Below are 19,731 nucleotides of genomic sequence, written 5' to 3'. Positions count from 1 at the left end.
ATTAAGTGTGAAGTAAAGTGAGATAAGGAGAGAGCAAGAGATTTGCACAATTTCTCTCAATTTTCATAATGAATTTCTTGGTGTGTTGTGACTTTGTAACTTTTTTCACGTGAAATCTTGGTTTTCATCTCCTTTGGTTTCTTTCCTTGTTTTCTTTATTATGTGGTTTCTTCCAAACAAAATGTAATTATTCTAAAGCTACTATAAAACAATTTCCTAACACAAAAAATTCTTGAAAGCCACCAAAAAAGAGCCAAACAAAACTTTGATTGCTATTTGAATATCAAAGTAATAAAAAAGTTGTCACAGATAAAATCTTAGGGTCAGTTTGGAACGATTGCTCCTTTTTATAAAGGTGGTGGTTGTAAAGTTGCTTTGAAGAAAGTAACTTTTCTTAATTATGCTATAGAAAATGACTTAACTAGCATAAATTTTTTTTTAAAACAATAAAAAAATAGTCACTAAATAAAAATTGTGATGACAATTTTGATAACAATGCAATAAAAAAGTTGTCTTAAATGAAGTTTAAGTATCCTAAGATTAGGTTGAAGGACAAATGGGCCCCTTATGTATTAAACATCCTGAATTTGATTCCTTAGTCAGATCTAGAAAGCTATGGTCATTGAATTTATGAATTCAGTTTGTAAAATTTAAGATAGTTGTAGTCCTTTAAATTAGAATCTGATTAATTCCAGAAGAGATCAATCGAGAAGTTGAACGAAAAAAGGTGAATTTTTTTTTTATTTAGCAGCTGTTGGTGATATCTAAGTATGATGCTAGCTAATGAGTCTCTATGCTTTGCTATTGATTCTAAAGACCTCTCAATTGTCAAGTTTTAAAGCTCTTTGAACAAAGTACAGAAGAAAGCTCGTTTTTTTTATGTAGTTTTTCTCTATTAAAACTGCGTAGCATATTCTGTAGCAATTCATATAGCTTTAAAGGATTTTTTAAACAAAAATTATACAATAAAGCTTGATTTATGGGCAGTTTTCTATTGAAGGGAGTAGGGGCTCTCATCTTCATTCACTGTAGAACAAATGATGGGATCATGTTACCACTCTACTTCAGAAGTCTAACAAATTAAATAAATAAAGTAAATCTTTGGTCTAATTTTTAAGAAAAAAACTTGTTTGCTTCTGTAATGTATTGGTCCGATTTTACTTACGATGTTCCACAAATCACAATGGTATCTGATTCCTATATGTAGGATGTATATGATGTTGTAATGTGTCCCCCTCTTATAATAGCTCAATAATAAATGCATAGAATTCATGTTATCCCTCTCTCTCTTGCAAGAAAGTTTGTTCTTGCAACGAAGAAGAAGCTTCTTCTTCCTCTAATTTCATAACAAGTGGTATCAGAGTCTCATTAAGGCAATCTCTAGGTGGAGAAAGAAATTTATCCAAGAAAGGGATGTCGAATAGACGAGTCGTGCGCGTGATCGGGACGGGCGGGGTGTGGGCATACACGCGCGAGGCTGGAGCTAGTTGTCCTCGGGTTGCCGGCCTGGAGCAGAGCACAGGTTGTCTGCTAGCTGGAGCAAGCCGAACATGCAACAGTAAAAGCGCAGGTCATGCATAAGCTCGAGTTTGCCACACGGGCGCATGGGCACGGTTGTCTAAAGTAGAAGCTCGCAAGACCATTGGACCGGTTGGAAGACCGGATTTACATGTTCTTGATTAAAGATCAATTTAGTTCTTTTGTGGTAGAGCCTCGGGGTCTCGCTCGCCGATTGCACCAGGCCACTCCGATCGAACACCATTAGATTGCACATCCCGGTCACGCGCAAGACCGACCTATATTTTTTTATCATAAAATGAGACTATGATGGATATTGTAATGTATTGGTCTAATTTTACCTACGTTGTTCTACAAGACACCGCAACAATGTCCCTAGGGTTGTTAAGATCGGTCGAACCTGGAACTAACCCAACACTAGTTGATCCAATTCGAACCCATCCCGTTTTTACAAACGAGTCAGATATTTCAACCCGAACCCGACCTATGGATACACATTCTCATTCAGGTGCTGAGCAGCAGCAGCGTCGTTAATAGGACTCGATGCTACACGAAGACTACATCGGCAAACGCGATGCGGGAAACTTGACACAACGCGGGCAATGCGTTTTTGCTCGGTCATTCCAGATCATTCTCGAGTTCCGGGTTAACGCGAATCCGACCCAATTTTTGAAATGGGTCGGTTTGTTGAACCCGAACCCGACCAGTTTAGCAAACATGTTGATCTTAACCCATAATTTTCGAGTTAGGTTCGAGTCTGTTTTTATGGTCATATCAAATATTGACTCCACTATGTTTCCCACTCTTGTAATAGCTCAATAATAAGGGAATAGAATAATTTATGTTATCGCTCTCCTCCCTCCTTCCCTCTTTCTCTCTCGCAAGAAAGTCTCTTCTTGCAGCCAAAAAGTAGCTTCTTCTTCCTCCAATTTCATAACAGTTTTAGATTTAGAATCTCCAAATATGAAATATTTGGAAAATATTTGAATGGTCTATATCTATTATTTGACCGAACGTATAGTAAGAGATGCAGCCTTTTGCCGATTACTTTCTGATTAATTAGAATTTGATGAAAACATTTACTTATTATTAAAAAAAAGAATTTGGTGAAATCGCAGAGTCGAGCAGGACTAAGCGCTGAATTTGGATTTATTGATTACAGAAGATATGCAAATATCCTTAATATAATATTGTAAATGAAATCATTTTATAACGCCAATATTTCGTATAATCATTTTTTCTTCGAAGGCATACAATTCTTAGTACAAATATGTTTTTTAACCATTCTTGTTTTAATAATAGGATTAACTTTTTATGGATTGCTACTGGTCGCTGATTTCATTTAATTTTGGCTCAAGCTTATAGCAGCTAGAGAGAGTGCAACTTCAACTGGAGAGGGATTTCTAGATATAACTTGAGTGGTTCTTACTCTATTCTATTTAATGTTTGGTTTTTTAGAGACTGAGATTCTCATAAAGAGTAAAACATTTTACTAGTTTATTGAATTTGTTAAGAAAGTTTATAAAAATTGATGGATCATTCATCATGGAAGTTTGCTGTTTTATTATATTTTTTGGCTAGATGGAGATGAAATACATGGCATTCTTTAATGTGTATCTCACATTGATGCACTATTATTCAATGGTGAAGTAATGCCTTTTGAGTTTTGATGTTGATGGTAATGTTGATTCTGCAACACATTGTTGTTTGCAGAATAATTCACTTTGGAGTAAAGTTATACGGAGTTATATACTATAAGAAAATCGTTCATTACCGACATGTATTTTACCACCGATAAAAATCGCGTAGGAAACTGAAACCAGCTATTTATTTCAGGTGACTTTTCGGGGATGTAGCCACTGGAAATTACTGATGCGTACACCACAAGAGACCCACTGGAAATCTTCGGCGGCATTGACCACCACTTTTTCCGATAATAGCGTGTTTTCCTCCATGGTCATGGCTCTTGGTCAACCTTGGTTGATTACATCTAACCATAAACCTTTCAAAGCATCCCTTGAACTCCAACAAACCATATCCAACCCGAGGTATTTTGCAATCATATTCAAATGAACTCCAAAGATTCATGTTACACAAATCTTATAACAACTAGAACTAATCAAACTCATCTAGGAGATTTTGCAAAACACATAGAGGTCATAACAAATAATCTCTTCGTCTAGCATGCATACTCTCTAGAGATTGGAAACTCACCTTCAAGCTTTTGACATAATAAATCATCACAAATTTAATATAGTTTGTAAAACCATATTCATAACTCAAGTCATGTAAAAATTGATTACTCCTACGGCTACATCGGAGTGAAAGGAATATACAAGGAAGAACAGCAAGGAAGGAGAGGAGGTTACATGCGTCTAAGGAGATGAAGATGAAGGCAAGCGTCGACTAGGGCTAAAGGTTAGCTAGAGCTACAGTGATGAGAGTGACGAGAGGGCATTCTCTAGGACGAAATGAAATGAAGCAGACGCGTTGAAATGATCGAGGAAGAAGCAGGTCTAGGAAGTAGGGCTCATACCGTCGACTCTAGCCACCAGAAACAAGTCACTTAAAATCGGTGAGCAAGCCGCCGTTAACAGTGTCGAACATATCTAATACCGGCGGTCAAACCCACGGTATAACCGCCGCTTATTATAGGCAGCCAATCCGCCGGCATAACTGCCGGAATTCAGGCTGTCGTTCAGCTGTCGGAAATGCAGCAGGTATTTGATGAATCTCCTGTAGTGACAATGAGTCGTAAGAGAAACAATTACATATAAAAATTTGTGCTTCTATGTTTTTTTTTTCAATTCGTAGCATCAGCGAGACTTGTTATATATTATGCTCTCAGTCATCACCACCATATAAGAAGCTCAGTCTGATTTATAGAAAAAAATTCAAAATATGAACTTGAAGGAATTACATTGTGGTCATTATAGTTGTTTTTTTTTTAATATCCTTCTTGTTACGTGCCAGAATTTTTTATGTAAAACATATTTAGAGTCATATCAGATCAATTATAGCATCAATAGCTTCACCTCATCTAGACGTTCAGTTCGATTGTAAATTTGTTGAAATTGGCATGTTTCTAAATTAACGCCGGAAGTTTTCAAATCAAATATTGCAACAAGATTTATCACATCACTTTTTCTTTTTTCTTTTTATACACGCTGCAAATCAACCCTATAAATACACAGCTAATCACCCTTTCATAAAACAAGAAATTACATAATTAAGCCACATTAATAGCCACCATGGCCAGCCTGTCTTCCTTCCTCTCCTCTGCAAGCTCCTTCACCACCCACTCCATTTCTGCCAACAGATCACAATATCCCTTCAATTTCCCCAAAACCATCTCATGCAAATCTAATGAAAAAGATGACAACAACATTCAACAAAGCAAATCCATTGGCGGCCGGCGCGATCTTCTCATAAGCCTCGGCGGCCTCTACGGCGCAGCAACAAGCCTTGCCGCCGATCACCGCCTGGCGATTGCCTCTCCCATTCAAGCCCCCGATCTCTCTAAGTGCGGCCCTGCCGAAATCCCTGCCGGTGGAACTCCGACCAACTGCTGTCCGCCCTTCAATTCCTCTATTATTGACTTTGTCCCGCCACCCCGCAACGGGCCGCTTCGTGTTCGCCCGGCCGCCCAGCTTGTCGACGGCGAGTATTTGAAAAAGTATCAAAAGGCTGTGGAGCTTATGCGAGCTCTCCCGGCGGATGATCCCCGCAACTTCACGCAGCAAGCCAATGTTCACTGTGCTTATTGCGATGGCGCTTACGACCAAATTGGCTTTCCCAAACTTGACATTCAGGTAGGCTCTTATAATTCAATCAAATATTTTTTTTTCTAAGGTAAATTGAAAAAAAATATATGCTTTGAATTAAAAGTAAATATTTAAGGCCAGCAGGACTACTTTGACCATTTACTTCAGATTATATTTATTCATTTATAGGTGATATATAAATAAATAAATTTAGGTTTTGTTTGGGACGACTTTCTTCTGCTGTTTGAAGCAGATTTCTAGTTTAAAAATTAAAATTTTTAAACTAAAAAGTTGATTTAAGAAATAGTGAGAAAATCGTCCCAAACGAATTCTTAATATATTTATTTTGTAGAATTTATTTTAGAATATGGAATAAAATATGGATTAGTTAAAAAATTTTAAAAATATAAGTACATTCATATTAATACTAATTTAAGCTTATTTAATCAATAAATAAACGACGCTTAGCAATATCGATCGTAGTACTAAACTATTATGGTTGACATGCCGGTACGTCCAGGTGCACAACTCGTGGATTTTCTTCCCCTGGCACCGCTACTACCTCTACTTCCACGAGCGCATCCTCGGCAAGCTCATCGGCGACGATAACTTCGCCATCCCCTTCTGGAACTGGGACTCCCCGGACGGAATGGTGATGCCAGCTTTCTACACCAACAAGTCCTCTTCCCTCTACAACAACAACCGCGACCCCAGCCATCAACCGCCCGTCACCATCGACCTTGACGGCAACGCGCATCCCGGCTTCACCAAAGACGAGCTAATCGACGATAACCTCAAGCTCATGTACCGACAAATGATATCCAATGGCAAGAACGCGAAGCTCTTCATGGGCTCGCCGTACCGGGCCGGGGACCAACCCAGCCCCGGCAGTGGATCCATTGAGCAAACCCCACACGGGCCGGTACATGTCTGGACCGGGAATCCGGCCAATCCTAACGATGAAGATATGGGTACCTTGTACTCCGCCGCGCGGGATCCTATCTTCTTCGCACATCATGGCAATATTGACCGCCTCTGGTCAGTCTGGAAGACGCTCGGCGGCAAGCGGAGAGACTTTAAGGACCTTGACTGGCTCGACGCCTCTTTCCTCTTCTATGACGAGAACGCGCAGCTTGTGAGGGTGAAGATCAGGGACTGCCTTGAAACGGAGACCTTGGGATACAAATACCAGGAGGTGGAGAATCCTTGGTTAAATAGTCGCCCGACTCCTAAGGCGGCTAAGGCGACGACGAATAAGTTGTTGAAGAAAAAGTCACCGCAGGCCGTGATCGGGGTTCCTGCGTTCCCCATTACGCTTGATAAGCCGGTGAGTGTGACGGTGAAAAGGCCGAAGAGAGGGAGGAGCAAGAAGGAGAAGGATGATGAAGAGGAGGTGCTTTTGGTGGAAGACATAGTGGTAAGCCGACATGAGTTCGTGAAATTCGATGTGTACATAAACTCGCCGGAGGAGGATAAGCTGAGGCCTTCGGCAAGTGAATTCGCAGGATCTTTCGTGAACTTGTCGCACAAGCATGGGCATGCTAAGAAGGTGAAGGATATCAAGACTAATTTGAGGCTTGGAATAACGGATTTGCTTGAGGATCTTAGGGCTGAGGATGATGACAGCGTGGTGGTTACGTTGGTGCCGAGGAGTGCGAATGGGAACAAGGTGAAGGTTGGCGGCCTTCGTATTGAGTTCTCTTCTTGAGAGCTTAGCTGATACGTACATGCATTCGTAATTTGTTTTGCAGTTGTTAATAAGCGTTGTTTGTTTATTATATTTATGTGATTAATAATGCCGCCGGTTGCCCGGCCGCCAGGACCATGCTTTGGTTTTGTAATGCCATAATCGCTGTTGGTGTATCTTCTTTATATTATGGAATGTCATTAATATTTTTTTATTAATCAAGATGGAGATATTGTGTTAGAATGATCCGAGGAATTTTTAGAACAAGAAAATGCTAAAGAGGAAAGAGAATATGAAAGATGTTAATTAGATAGGCCAAGAAGATTAGAGAAGATGGTGGCTATAAATTTTATTTCTCATTTTTGTTTGATACAAACTCAAAGGCGCCATTAATGCTAGTAATATCTTGTTAGGATTGTGTCAACATATTTCAATCAAATATTTACAAATGAATAATTCTCTAGAATACTACTTTATCCGCTATCATAAATAACATTAAATGTTATTCTAAACTTTTCTAAGAATTATTCTAGATCGAATAAGTACTTCGGGCATCTTCTATAAAAGATTATTTTAGAATATGGCTTCAATCAAAAGCTTCAAATAACAATGAGCCAAAATTATGTTAAATTTCTAATACCTCCCTCTTAAATATTATTTTGAAACTCCAAGCAAATTTTTTAGCTTGATAAAGTCTTCATACTTAATTACAAATTCCACTTGCACTTACTTCCTTGCAATAGATTCTCTGTTTTAGCTAGTGATAGTGCGTATCAATGTGCTTTGCTCTATCATGAAAAATTGAATTTTTGGTTAGTGTCATTGAAGACTTGTTATCAATATGAATCTAATTCATTGCTTCTTAAGCTTGTTGTGATAAATTTAATTGTTTTAATAGATTTTGAAGTTAAATTGCATGACAAATACATGAGATTGTAGCTACGTACTTTGCTTCACAAGTAGATAGAGTGACAATTAATTATTTCTTTGAGATTCAGGTGAAAGTAGTATCTCCCATGAAAAATATATAACTGGTGGTGCTCTTTCTATCGTCCATATTGTCAGCCCAATCATTATTGCTATATCCTACAAGCCTGAAATCATTAAATAAGAAGTAGCGTAAGACAAAGGCAATAGAATATTTGATATGGTGTAGGATTTTTTTGATGATCTTTAAGTGATTGGTAGTTGCAATTTCCACATAGTGACTGATAACTGATAGACTGACATTATAAAAAATTTGTTCCCTTTTATCATGCTTTGATAGCCTGACTCTATATTTAATATGAGTATTTATAGGTTGACAATTATCCATCTTGAACTTCTTTAACAGATCATTTGCATAACTTTCTTCTGAGATAAATATTTTATTTTCCATCTGACTTAACTAACCAATTCAACCCAACAGCTAAAAATGAATTTAAAACATGCTGAACCATTTCGGTTCTGATAAGCTTCTGAATGATGTGTGGTCATGATCGATTCAACAAGGTAACATTGATTCAGAGAGAAAAATCAGATTATTCAATGTTATTAGGGCCGTTTGGATCACTTTTTTTTTTTTAACATATGACATGAAATAAAACATATTTGATATTTAATATATACATTGTTATTTTTATTTATTTATGAGATGGTGATGGTGATTACTAGTGGGGCAACAATAATGACTGATGAGATAACAACGGGGGAGATTGCTGCAAAAAGTGGTATGGCGACAATAATGACTAACGAGGCAATGACGGTGGTAGCGGTTGATGGTAGCAATGTTGATAATAAATTTTGTTTTTAAAAATACTCAAAACATCTAAGAGTTCATTTAAACATTTTAAAAATAACTTGATTTCTTTTAAAAATACAAAATAAAATAGTTTTAAATAGAATGAACAAATACATATTTTTAAGGAGAATTTACATATATACCACATGAATCTTATGTATTTATATATCGAACACCTAAACTTTCATATTCACCGCCAATGGTAGTGTGGTAGAACACCAGCGGTGGTGCGGTAGAACTCTGATGCTGGAGTTCTGTCAAATCACCACTAGCTGACCATCAAAGGACGTCGAAGTGCCACCCGAAGTCGGAGTTCCCCTTGACAATGAAGTGTCACTGCCGGACCACCGCTTGACAGCAGAGGGCTGTCGGACCACCACCTGACATTGGAGTGACACTGGACTTTTGTGAAACTTTCAGTTGACATTTGTAATATGGTCGTCTTCAAGGAGAAGTCAGATCATTGTACTTTACTCGAATTCTAATGAAATCATTTTCAACTAAGCTAGACACCGTGATTTTTTCCCTTTCCTGGGTTTTCCACTTAAAAAATATTGTGTTCTCTATGTGTGAGCTGGATATCCGTGCAACGCGCTAAGACGTAGAATTTTAACTCTATAGCCATATATAATTAGCCCGTAATATATATATAGTGCGATACATATTTAAATATTTCTTTTTTAACATATCCAACCAGTTGCTAATATCTACTTATATTAGATAATTAGTTACTAAATAAAGTTATAATAATCTTTATTAAACTCTTAAGAGTTTTTAGATATGATATTTGAGCATAAAAAAAATTATCAATTGAACATTAATTTTATTTAATACTTATTTATTTTTTATACTAAATTAGGAATCAAGATAAAATTTTAATTAAAGTTTAAAAATTAAAATTAATTTTATTTTATTTCTAGCAATTAAATAAATGAAATATGGATATTCCCTTAAGATGTCAATAATTAGCTGGTGATCATGATAATTGCTTAGATTACTTATGGATTAAAAAAGATTAAATGATTAGTTATTATTTTCTCATTGCTTTTTTATTATTTGTCAAAAATTTCTGTGGTTGACAACTGCTTCTATAAACAGCGGTTCTCATCTATGGTAGCTTTTAAAAAATAATTGTTCGATTTTTTAAAAATAATATATATCTCTCATTTGAATGCACGAGACATTTCCTTCAATTAATCGTGCTGTTTTTTTTTTTTTTTTTACGAGGAACTAACCCACTTCGCGGGTTATAAACCCCGGTCGACCTAGCAGACTACCCACACCAATTAGTCCGGGCCAACACTTAAGGCTTTCGCTGCCGCCCATGAGGATCGAACCCGAGACCTAGGCTTTGCTCAGGCGATTCTTTCCCACACGAGCTAAGCAACGGTGGATATTAATCGTGCTGTAAATAGCATCTTTATAGTATTTAACATGTGCTCTTTTGGATGAGTACATGAGATCATTTGAATATTCAATAGCTATGTAAAAGTTCAAAAGATCATCACATGGTCTGTCCAAGAGAAGCTAAAGATGGATAACAATAAACCACGAGGTGCATTTAACTAATCTTAAGATGCTCTATGAATTTAAAAATCTAATGTTTTTTCTATGATAATATATATATGTCATGATCATAGCACTACAAAAAAAAAAACATGTTTTAATGACATGCTGGTCAAATGCAATAATTCTTTGAATCCCATGAGGCTAACCAGTTCTACTTCTACATTTCTACTCTATAAGGGTACGGCCTACCGTGCCAAAAAAGTTTGCCAATCAATCAATCAAGCATGTGCTATAAAAATACTAATTTGTTATTTGTATATTTAAATAAAGTGATTTGAAATAAACAACTTTCTTACTACGTCTTAAAATAGCTTTTTAGTACAAAAATTCAAAGAATGCTATCACAAACGAAGTCTTAGGATTAGTTTGGGACAACTTTTTAACTGCTTCTTAAAGCAGCTTTTTAGTACAAAAGTTAATTTTTTTGAACTAGAAAGCGGCTTTAAGAAGCAAAAAGAAAACCGTCCCAAACAAAGCCTTAATTAGGAAATTCTAAAAGCAAATAATTTTTTTTAAGACACGGAATGAATAGGTTTAGAAATAACATTTTTATTTTCATTTCTCTTTTATTCCGAGGACATGAATTCTACACAAATTTCATAAAAGATTTTATCAATATCATTCATTTGAAATGTAAAGATCTAACCATCATTCGTTAGAAATATTAAGATCTCTTATAAATTTCTATTATTGATAAAACTTTATAATGAGAAGCATATAATGTGGAAATATTAGATGTTAAAGCACAGATTTAATTTACGTCAAATTTGATCTCAAAATTTAATCATAAAAATCTCTATTAAGTAGGCTAGCTAATAATATTGTGCTTAACGTATGATTTGATATCAATTCATCCAATACTTTTACATTAAGAGTGCACCCATGATTGATGCCATTGATTGCCCATTCACATGATTTTCACGCCCATGCTAGTTGGTCTTCATTAGCATTCACCAAGTAATCCAAAAAGTAGGCATAGTTGTGAGAATTGAGAGAGCTTTCGTACTGCTTTACAAAGTAATTTTTTAATACAAAAATTTCAAATAAATTTTTTTTTATTAAAAAACGTCTTTGTAAAGCAGTAACAAAGCTATCCCAAACGAAACCAAAGTCAAAATCATACACACATCACACATAAGCTTTGAATCCAAAAATTCTTGATTGATAGTCAAAGCTCTATTTTCATGATTTTTGCATTTGTTTGATCCATTGTTGAGTCATTTCATTTAATAACGTCACTAATAGTCCAATATCCTCCCAAGAACGGAGCAATCATATGTTCATCGGCTTCTAACACATATTCCAACATAAGTTGCTTGAAGTATGTTGCACATGTTTATTATTAATGTAAAATTAAGTTTACCATTTAAGTGTTATTAAAAACTGAAACAGTGTTATTAGTGAAAATGTATATTTTAGTTGTGGCGGTTTATTTTATTATTAGTTTTGTTTAACAATGCTATTGTCATGTATGTGATACATTACATGAATTTCATCAAATATCGATGGTTTGACCGCCACTATTGACCGTGAGTTGGGTTAGATATTTGCGAAAATGGGAAGATATTTTCGTTGAAGACGACATGGAGGGAGATGTAGATCCAATTTGAGTTAGGATCGAGGCAGCGATATCCTTTTTGAGCCGACGCGTATCCAATAAAAACGCATGGATGAGATAGTGGAGAGAACTTGTGTGCGGTATAAGGTTTGAGCCATGGGTAGCATAGACACCCAAAGATTTGTTGTGAATGGTAGGTGACGGGAGGCGGTTGATTAGGTAGATGGCGGTGAGAAGAGTATCGGCCCATAAATAAGATGGAAGGTAAGCTTCGATAAGAAGAGCCCGGATAGTTTCAGTTATGTGCCGATGCTTACGTTCGGCCACCCCATTTTGAGAGGGGTGTAAGGGCATGTGAATTGGTGTTGAATGTCGTGGGTAGCTAAGTAAGTTTTGAATTTATTATTGATAAAATTCACCTCCGCCGTCGGTGCGAAGGATGTGGATATGAGTGTTAAATTGGCATTTAATTAGTTTATGAGATTCCATGAATTTGTTGAACACTTCAGATTTCTGAGTGAGGGGGTAGACCCACGTGTAGCGAGACCGGTCATCTATGAAGCTTACATAGTATCGGTATCCATAATTTGAGTTAGTTGGGGAGGGACCCCAGACGTCGGAGTGTATTAAAAAAAAAATGTAGAACTAGTGTTTTGAGAATCTTTAAAGGGTAATTGATGGCTTTTAGCCATTTTACATGAGTTGCAAGAAGAAGTAAAGGTAATACAGAGATGATCATTTTTTTTTGCAAGAAATTGAAGAGTGGATGCTGAGGGCTGCCCCAGCCTTCAGTGCCATAGGTCTTGGACCGGCTTAATGGAAATTAACGCGAGTTGGTGAATGGCTATGTTCTTGGTGTGCACAGCTTGAAGAGGGTAGAGCCCATTAATACACGGACCCGTGAGAAGAGGTCGAAGGGTCTTCAGATTCTTAATTTCATAGCAAATAGAAGAGAAAGTTATGAGACAATCATTGTCGGTAGTAAGCTTGTGAACAGACAAAAGATTGAACGATAGGTTGGGGACAAGATTGAGATGAGACAGTTTCAGATTACCTTGAGGCGTCGGTAGGATACCTTTACCAGTGTTGTGAATGGGGAGATGACTACCGTTACTGAGTATAACATGATTTGAGCCATTGTACGGTTGAGAATTATGAAGGTGTGTCTGGTTGCAAGTAAGATGTGAAGCAGCCCCACTGTCGAGGTACCATTCGGTGGGGGAGGAAGAGGATGGCGAAGTGAACAAAGCAGTGGTGGGTTGTTCAATGTTGTATTGGTTGTCGTGGTGGTACCAACATTTGACCGCAGAGAGGTCGTTCTTGCCGCAAATTTGACAAGTAACGCAGGATCTTGAAGTTTTTCCTCCTCTGTAATTATTGGAATTTGATTTGTTATTGAAGGGATTGCGGCCGCGAGCAGAGCTGGGCCGTCCGCGACCACGAGTTGCCGCAAGAGCTATAGTGTTGCTAGAGAGTTGGAGGGATTGTAATTCACGAGTTGTTTCATGAACAAGGTTGAGTTCTTCGCTACAAAGTAGCGTGTAGAGATCGTCCAAGCTCAATGGTTGAAGATTGGTACAAATTGTGGTTTTGAACACTTAGTATGTGGACAGAAGACCGTCCAGAGTATATTGGATGATATCTTCCACGACGATAGGAGCGCCGGCAGCGGCGAGCGAATCAACCTTAGATTTGATATCAAGAAGGTTTGGGGCATAGTTTGTCCTTCATAGAGAGGTATTGCAGTTCATGTCGAAGATGAATAATTCAGGAACGCGTGCTGGATTGAAGCCGTTTATCAAGAACGGTCCAGATGTCTGTGTAATGGTCGACGGATAGAACGTAAGGCAGTATACTCTGTGATATTACAGAGTATAAGGCAGCTGCTAGATTTTGATCTAGCGAAAGCCAAGTGGTATAGAGGGATTTGGGGCTAGTATTGCCATCCGTCACGATGATGATGCTTGGCGGAGCGGGAGTGGTGTCGTCCAAGAAGCCGTGATAACCATTTGCCCGAAAGAGTTTCAAAACTTGTGAACCCCATATAGGGTGATTGTCGGCGATGAGAGGTTGTGCGATGATATTTTTGATGTTGCTCATCAAGAATTTAAGAGATTGCGGAATTTATGTGGAGGACGACGGGAGTGAGTAGTCGGTGGTGGAGTGGTCTGGAGATGATTAGTTGGAGGTGGTAGCCATGAGAGCAGCTCGGAAAGAACAGGGAAAGAAGGGATGAGGGGGAAGAAGAAGAAGAAGAAGAACCGGGAGAGAGGAGCGTTACCGCTCTGATACCATGTCGATAAACCAGAAGAGAAGGACGAAGCATAGTAACGAACACACAGAGAAAATAAAAGACTTAATTTCATTACATTCTCTGTGTACAGGAGGAGTGTATATATAGAGCTAGATACAAGAAAGGATGGTAACGTCTAGATGACGTGGACATGAGTTGGACAAGAAAACATGGTCCTTTCTTGCTAACATGATACACTACATAAATTTCATCAAATACCGGCGGTTTGACCGCCACTATTGACCGACAGTAACAAAAACAAAACCACTAGAAATTTCGTCTATCAAAGGACCGTCAAAATTGTCGCATGTATTATCATTTCATGGCAGTCTTTAACGACAGTTTAGCCGACGCTTTTAAGTGAAAATTTTTTCAGTAGCTTAAACTATTGAAAATGGCCCTAAAATTGACCCCACCCCCTTCCCATTCCTCATTTCTTTGCATGGCTCATTTGGTTCATACATAAAACACCCGCACCCTTGCCAAACTCGATCGCTCTCACCGAATTCTGCCCTAGCATCATCGACCAACTGACCTACCCATTTCCGCCCGCCCACGAAGGTGATATCCATTCATATAATTAATTTTTTTTTAATCTCAATGCTCAAATTATGCATTTCTTTTAATTTTCATACATGAATTTTATCTTGATTTAATTTCCTGTAGTGACATTGGGAATTAAAAAAAATGTTTTGTGCGCCTCTCATTCTACCTCCTAAAAAAAAAAAATTTTCCTTCAATTTCTCTAACAGCACATTTGATCCATTAGCATCTCGATCCCTTTGGTGGATATTATGGAACTTCAGAAAATTTTCATGTCGAAAATAATATGGAGCACTATACCTTCGCGGCAACGCCTTCTTCATCTTTTGCATGCCATGTGGTGATCTTACTTCCGGCCACCTACCTCAAGTAGTCTTGCTTCAAGTTTTCCTAGCACATCAGCGTATTAAAATATTTTTTCAGCTTGATCGCAACACTCTTGACACTTCTTTATATTCAAAGAATTGCTCCAGCATATGTAACCAAGTGATGAACTCATCATCAGGATCAAGTCGATCAGCCTTCAAAATCAAAGCATATCAGCTTTGATTCTAAAATTAGACCGTTCCCATCCTACATTTCGATGAACTGGTCGTTGGCAATTAACTACCTTTCTCTCTTGAGTCTTCTTGCAAATAGTTTTATTCATTCTTCCTTAGCTCATCTTACTTCCCAAATAGGTTTTGGCAAGATGCCGCTGTAGATTTCTTGACCAAGATGCTGAAAATTTCTTCCTGTTGGCATCCTTGATGACCACAGTTACCAAGATATATGACACCAGATCATACCAGCGGTAGATCACACAATAAAACAAAATATTAACTGAAATAAAAATGAAAAAAAAAAAGAATAACAGTTTCTTTCCTAAAATCATCACCAGAAATCACGATCAAGATACAAAAATAGAGAAATTATCTACAGAATAAATGTTATTCGAGAAACCAAGAGCCCTCTTCTACATTTACAGAAATAATTCTTATAGACAAAACCTAATCTACTTCAAATAATACAAAACAAAGCTCTACTTAATTTCCAGACCTTGCTAGCTCGCCGTGGAGAGAAACCCTAACCCTAGGTTCGCTTTTGTAACCCGGCCGATGTGTGTCTAGTACTAGCAGCTTCCGTTATCTGATCGATTTTTTTGGGCGATTGCGCAGTTACCACGATGAAAGGAGGGAAATCGAAGGCCAACACCTCGAAGAAGTCGGATAGCAAGCTGGCTGTTAAAAAAAGCGTAGAAACGAAGTCTAAGAGAGGGGCAAAGGGAAAGGGCGGCGAGGATCCGAACAAACCTATGGGTCCGCCGATGGCCTTCTTTATCTTCATGGAGCAGTTCCGGAAGGAGTTTAAGGAGAGGAACCCTAAAAACAACCAGGTGTCAGTGGATGGAAAAGCTGGAGGTGATAGGTGAAAATCGTTGTCTCAATCTGAGAAAGATCCCTTCGTTGCAAAGGCTGATAAACTGAAAGCAGAGTATCAGAAGAAGCAGAAAGCTTATGATGCTGAGGAGGATAGAAAGAAGGATGTGGGGTATCAGGAGTTTTCCAACAAAGTCTGAGGTTAGCCACAAAGATGAAGGAAGAGAGGAGGATGATGATGAAGAGGCCGGTGTCTGAAGGAAAAAGGGTATAATTAATAGGCGATGGTTATGATCTTGGCGGCTTGGTAATCTTTTGATATTTCCATGGCCGCGCAATGCGTTCGCGTAGAGTTCACAATAACACATGCTGTTGTTTCTTGTTTATGTTCTTTCGCTTATATGATTCACTGTAATGTTGGGGAGCACTTCTTGATCTTCTTGTATCTGCCTTTTAAGTTTTAACTCTTTTTTTTTTGTTAGTATAAGTTTTAATATATTTTTTGTTTTCGCCAGCTTAAAAAAAAATATTTTAGGATAATCTAAAATACTTTATAATGAATTAATCAGAATTTTAGGACACTAACATAAATTTGTTGAAATTAACTTTATAGTTCGAACTTTTATTTTATCCAGTGAACGTATGCAGAGGAACGTTTAGTTTTAGGCAAAAAAGCACCTGTACCGAGTACCGAGGTGTACCGAGTTTTTTCAAAAAACTCGGTACAGGCGTTTTTTTGCATAAAACCAAAGGTTGCTCTGCGCACGTTCACTAGATATAATAAAAGTTCTTATAGTTCTAAGAATTATTTTAAAATAAATACAATTCTGATTAATAAATTAAAATTTAAACCATACATTTTATAAGATTTAGTCTAGGACAATTTTCTTACTATTTTTTTAAACGGGTTTTAGTAAAAAAGTTTTCTAAGCACTTCTAAAAAAAAAATTTGAACAAAAAAAGCTTATATTAAAAAATTATTTTAGAAAATAGTAAGAATATTGTCTCAAAGTTTTTGGTCACATCTTTTTAACTAGTTTAAAAAAATTATTAAAAAAAATGTTATAGAAAATAGTACGAAAATTATCTCAAATGAAGCATAAATTTAAACACTTCAACCTGCAACCTAATTCAGACAATTCTCCCCGTCTAGATTATGCATGTAATAAATTTTCCATGAGTACAACCTAGACCACCTTACTGATATTTTTCTTTTTTAGTATTAATCCCATGATTTACTGTAAAATTTTATTTTTCATGCATGCACAATAAATTAAAATATTTATTAAAAAAATAATTAGTCGTACTTTTGGGTCCCATAATAATCTTGCACTAATTTCTTCTATAGGAGGTTTTCTCTATTTTTTCACTTCTATTGATGATCACAGTAAAAACGTATGGATATACTTGATGTATCATCAAAAAATTATCTTGATAAGACACGAATCTCGAAGCAAAATTTAGTTGAAAATTTTCAAAATTAAATATGTGACATTTCAAACTCTGATTTCAGCAAACTTATAGTTGAATTGAACGTCTCGGAAAGACAAGCCCAACGACACTAAAATTAGTCGAATACAAGCCCAAATGAGCCCAAATCAACGGTCCAAAGCACTTTTGGAAGGTTCAAACCATAATTTGAATTGCCAAACGATTTGCAAACGTGACATGCTTATAGTTGAATCGAGCGGCTTGACGAGACGAATCCAACGAGCATAAGATCACTAAATTCTGATATCATTTAGGCATTCAAATGACCATTAAATGGTTCGTGATCAATATGGTCAATATCGATCGTTCATTCAAACAACTCCAATTTTGACCTTAATCCCCCATTTATTTACAAGTCGTGTCACTCTCAAAAAATTATAAATAGATGGAGGACACTCTTTATACTTTAGTAGTTGGAAGTTTAATGTATGTTATGATCTGTATGATATTAAATATAGTATATATAGTGGGAGTAGCCATCATATTTGTGAGTAATCTAGGCAAACTTTATTGGGAGACAATTAAATAGATACTCAGATACTTGATAGGATCAGTTGACAAATCTCTTTATATTAGAGATGCAAGAATTGGTCTATAGGGGTATGTAGATTCTGATCTTACTGAACATTAGGATGGTAAGAGATGCACAACTTGTTATATCTTCACTTTGCAAAATACTATAGTGAGTTGAATTTTTAAGTTATAGAAGATTGCTATGCTCTCAATAACAAAAGTTGAGTATATTGCTATCACTAAGGCTAGCAAAGATCGAGATGATATGGTTACAAAATTTCACAGCTGAATTTGGTAATGCAAGAAAATGAGAAGTTGCATAGTGACAGCATGAGTGTCATTAATCTAGCCAAAAATGTTGCATTTCATGCCAAAATGAAACACATCCAACTTTGATATCATTTCATCAGATCGCTTCTGAAAGATGGTCAATTATCTTTAGAGAAGATAAACACAACCTAGAATCATGTAAATATGCTGGCGAAGATGGTGACAATTGATAAACTAAAGCTATGAGTAGCTTTAGTTGGTCTTCATAAAGGATAAGAGCAGGAGTGAGCCACGCTACAAGTACTATAATTGGTATTACATTTTGAGAGAAGGATTGATTGTAATCAATTTCAAGGTGGGAGATTGCTAGTTATGTGTGAAATCTATTTGTGTTCATCAATCGAGTTATATCATTGCTTAGGACCTTAATTCAATTTGTTGAGCTCGCTGGGAGATTTTAGGGGGTTCTTGTAATATCAGTTTTTGCTCCAGGTTCGTCTGGACGAAGTCGGATCGTCCGGGACGATCGTTGCGTGCCGGATTTTCGTACAATGCTAAGACGATAAACTTTATATTTCTCTACCGCCGCGAATACTCCAGGACGCAACAACTCTATACCTGAGTGCCCCAATATTGTTTAGTTTGGTGGAAAAAAATATAAAGAGGGGAGCACCGCATCACTCTAAACCTTAGCGATACGGTGCTGCTATGGGGCATTGTGGCGATCCAGACCCTAGTGCTATGACGCTATCATAGAAACATGAGATAGAGAATTGAGTGATGCGATACAACAAGTTGATGATGTGGCATTACAAGGTGAACAAAGTAGTTTTCTTTCTCATTTTTCATTAAGGGCCGCGTCCCTTTGTTGTTGTTATGTGTATCTCTTGGTTTAAGAACAATGCAAGAGAGAAGAGAGATAAGGAGAGAGTGAGAGAGAAAAGAGATCTCTATTATTTTCTCCTTATTTCTATAGTGAATTTCTTGATGTGATGTGGCTCTCTGGTTCTTCCTAGTTTCAGATTTTTCCATATTAAATCATGATATTCTTTTATTTCCACCATAATTTTCTATTTCTTATTTGTTTCATAGCATAATTTATTACTCCCCAACATAGGATTAGCTTTAAGATAGGTTAGTTTTGTCCATAGGTGTACCAAGGCGTGTTAATGGTCAAACAAGGGTGATTATACTATGATTTAATCATAATTTAGTCAATCAATTCCTAATTTGGTCTATAAGTAAAAATGGGTTAAATTGCACTAGGTTTGGGTTATGCCTAAATATGAATCAATTCATCATGGGTTTGATCATTGATGACTAATTTATGGTCTATTTTTTAGTAGCCTAGTAGGTTAGGTTGAGTTTGATCAGCTTTTTATTTTTT

General features: G+C 36.9%; 1 protein-coding gene and 1 pseudogene across 1 annotated transcript; both read left to right on the top strand.

Annotated features, from left to right (window-relative positions):
• The first annotated feature begins 4,751 nt into the window (after positions 1-4,751).
• On the top strand, positions 4,752-7,187 carry LOC110116766 (polyphenol oxidase, chloroplastic). Its single transcript, XM_020850467.2, has 2 exons — positions 4,752-5,330; positions 5,803-7,187. Exons 1-2 carry the CDS (start codon positions 4,770-4,772, stop codon positions 6,988-6,990), a joined length of 1,749 nt encoding a protein of 582 aa, XP_020706126.1. The 5' UTR covers positions 4,752-4,769; the 3' UTR covers positions 6,991-7,187.
• Positions 7,188-15,681: 8,494 nt separating this feature from the next.
• On the top strand, positions 15,682-16,453 carry LOC110116768 (annotated as a pseudogene).
• The last annotated feature ends 3,278 nt before the right edge of the window (positions 16,454-19,731 follow it).

This window comes from Dendrobium catenatum, unplaced genomic scaffold (genome assembly GCF_001605985.2).
Source record: "Dendrobium catenatum unplaced genomic scaffold, ASM160598v2 original_scaffold_112318, whole genome shotgun sequence".
In the NCBI taxonomy this organism is placed as follows: domain Eukaryota; kingdom Viridiplantae; phylum Streptophyta; class Magnoliopsida; order Asparagales; family Orchidaceae; genus Dendrobium; species Dendrobium catenatum.
This window is presented reverse-complemented; position numbering and strand designations above follow the sequence as displayed.

Excerpts from the sequence above, each read along its gene's own strand:
- LOC110116766 (XM_020850467.2), top strand. The coding sequence starts at position 4,770 with ATGGCCAGCCTGTCTTCCTTCCTCTCCTCTGCAAGCTCCTTCACCACC. Across the intron at positions 5,331-5,802 it reads TTCCCAAACTTGACATTCAG|GTGCACAACTCGTGGATTTT; the intron begins GTAGGCTCTTAT and ends CGGTACGTCCAG.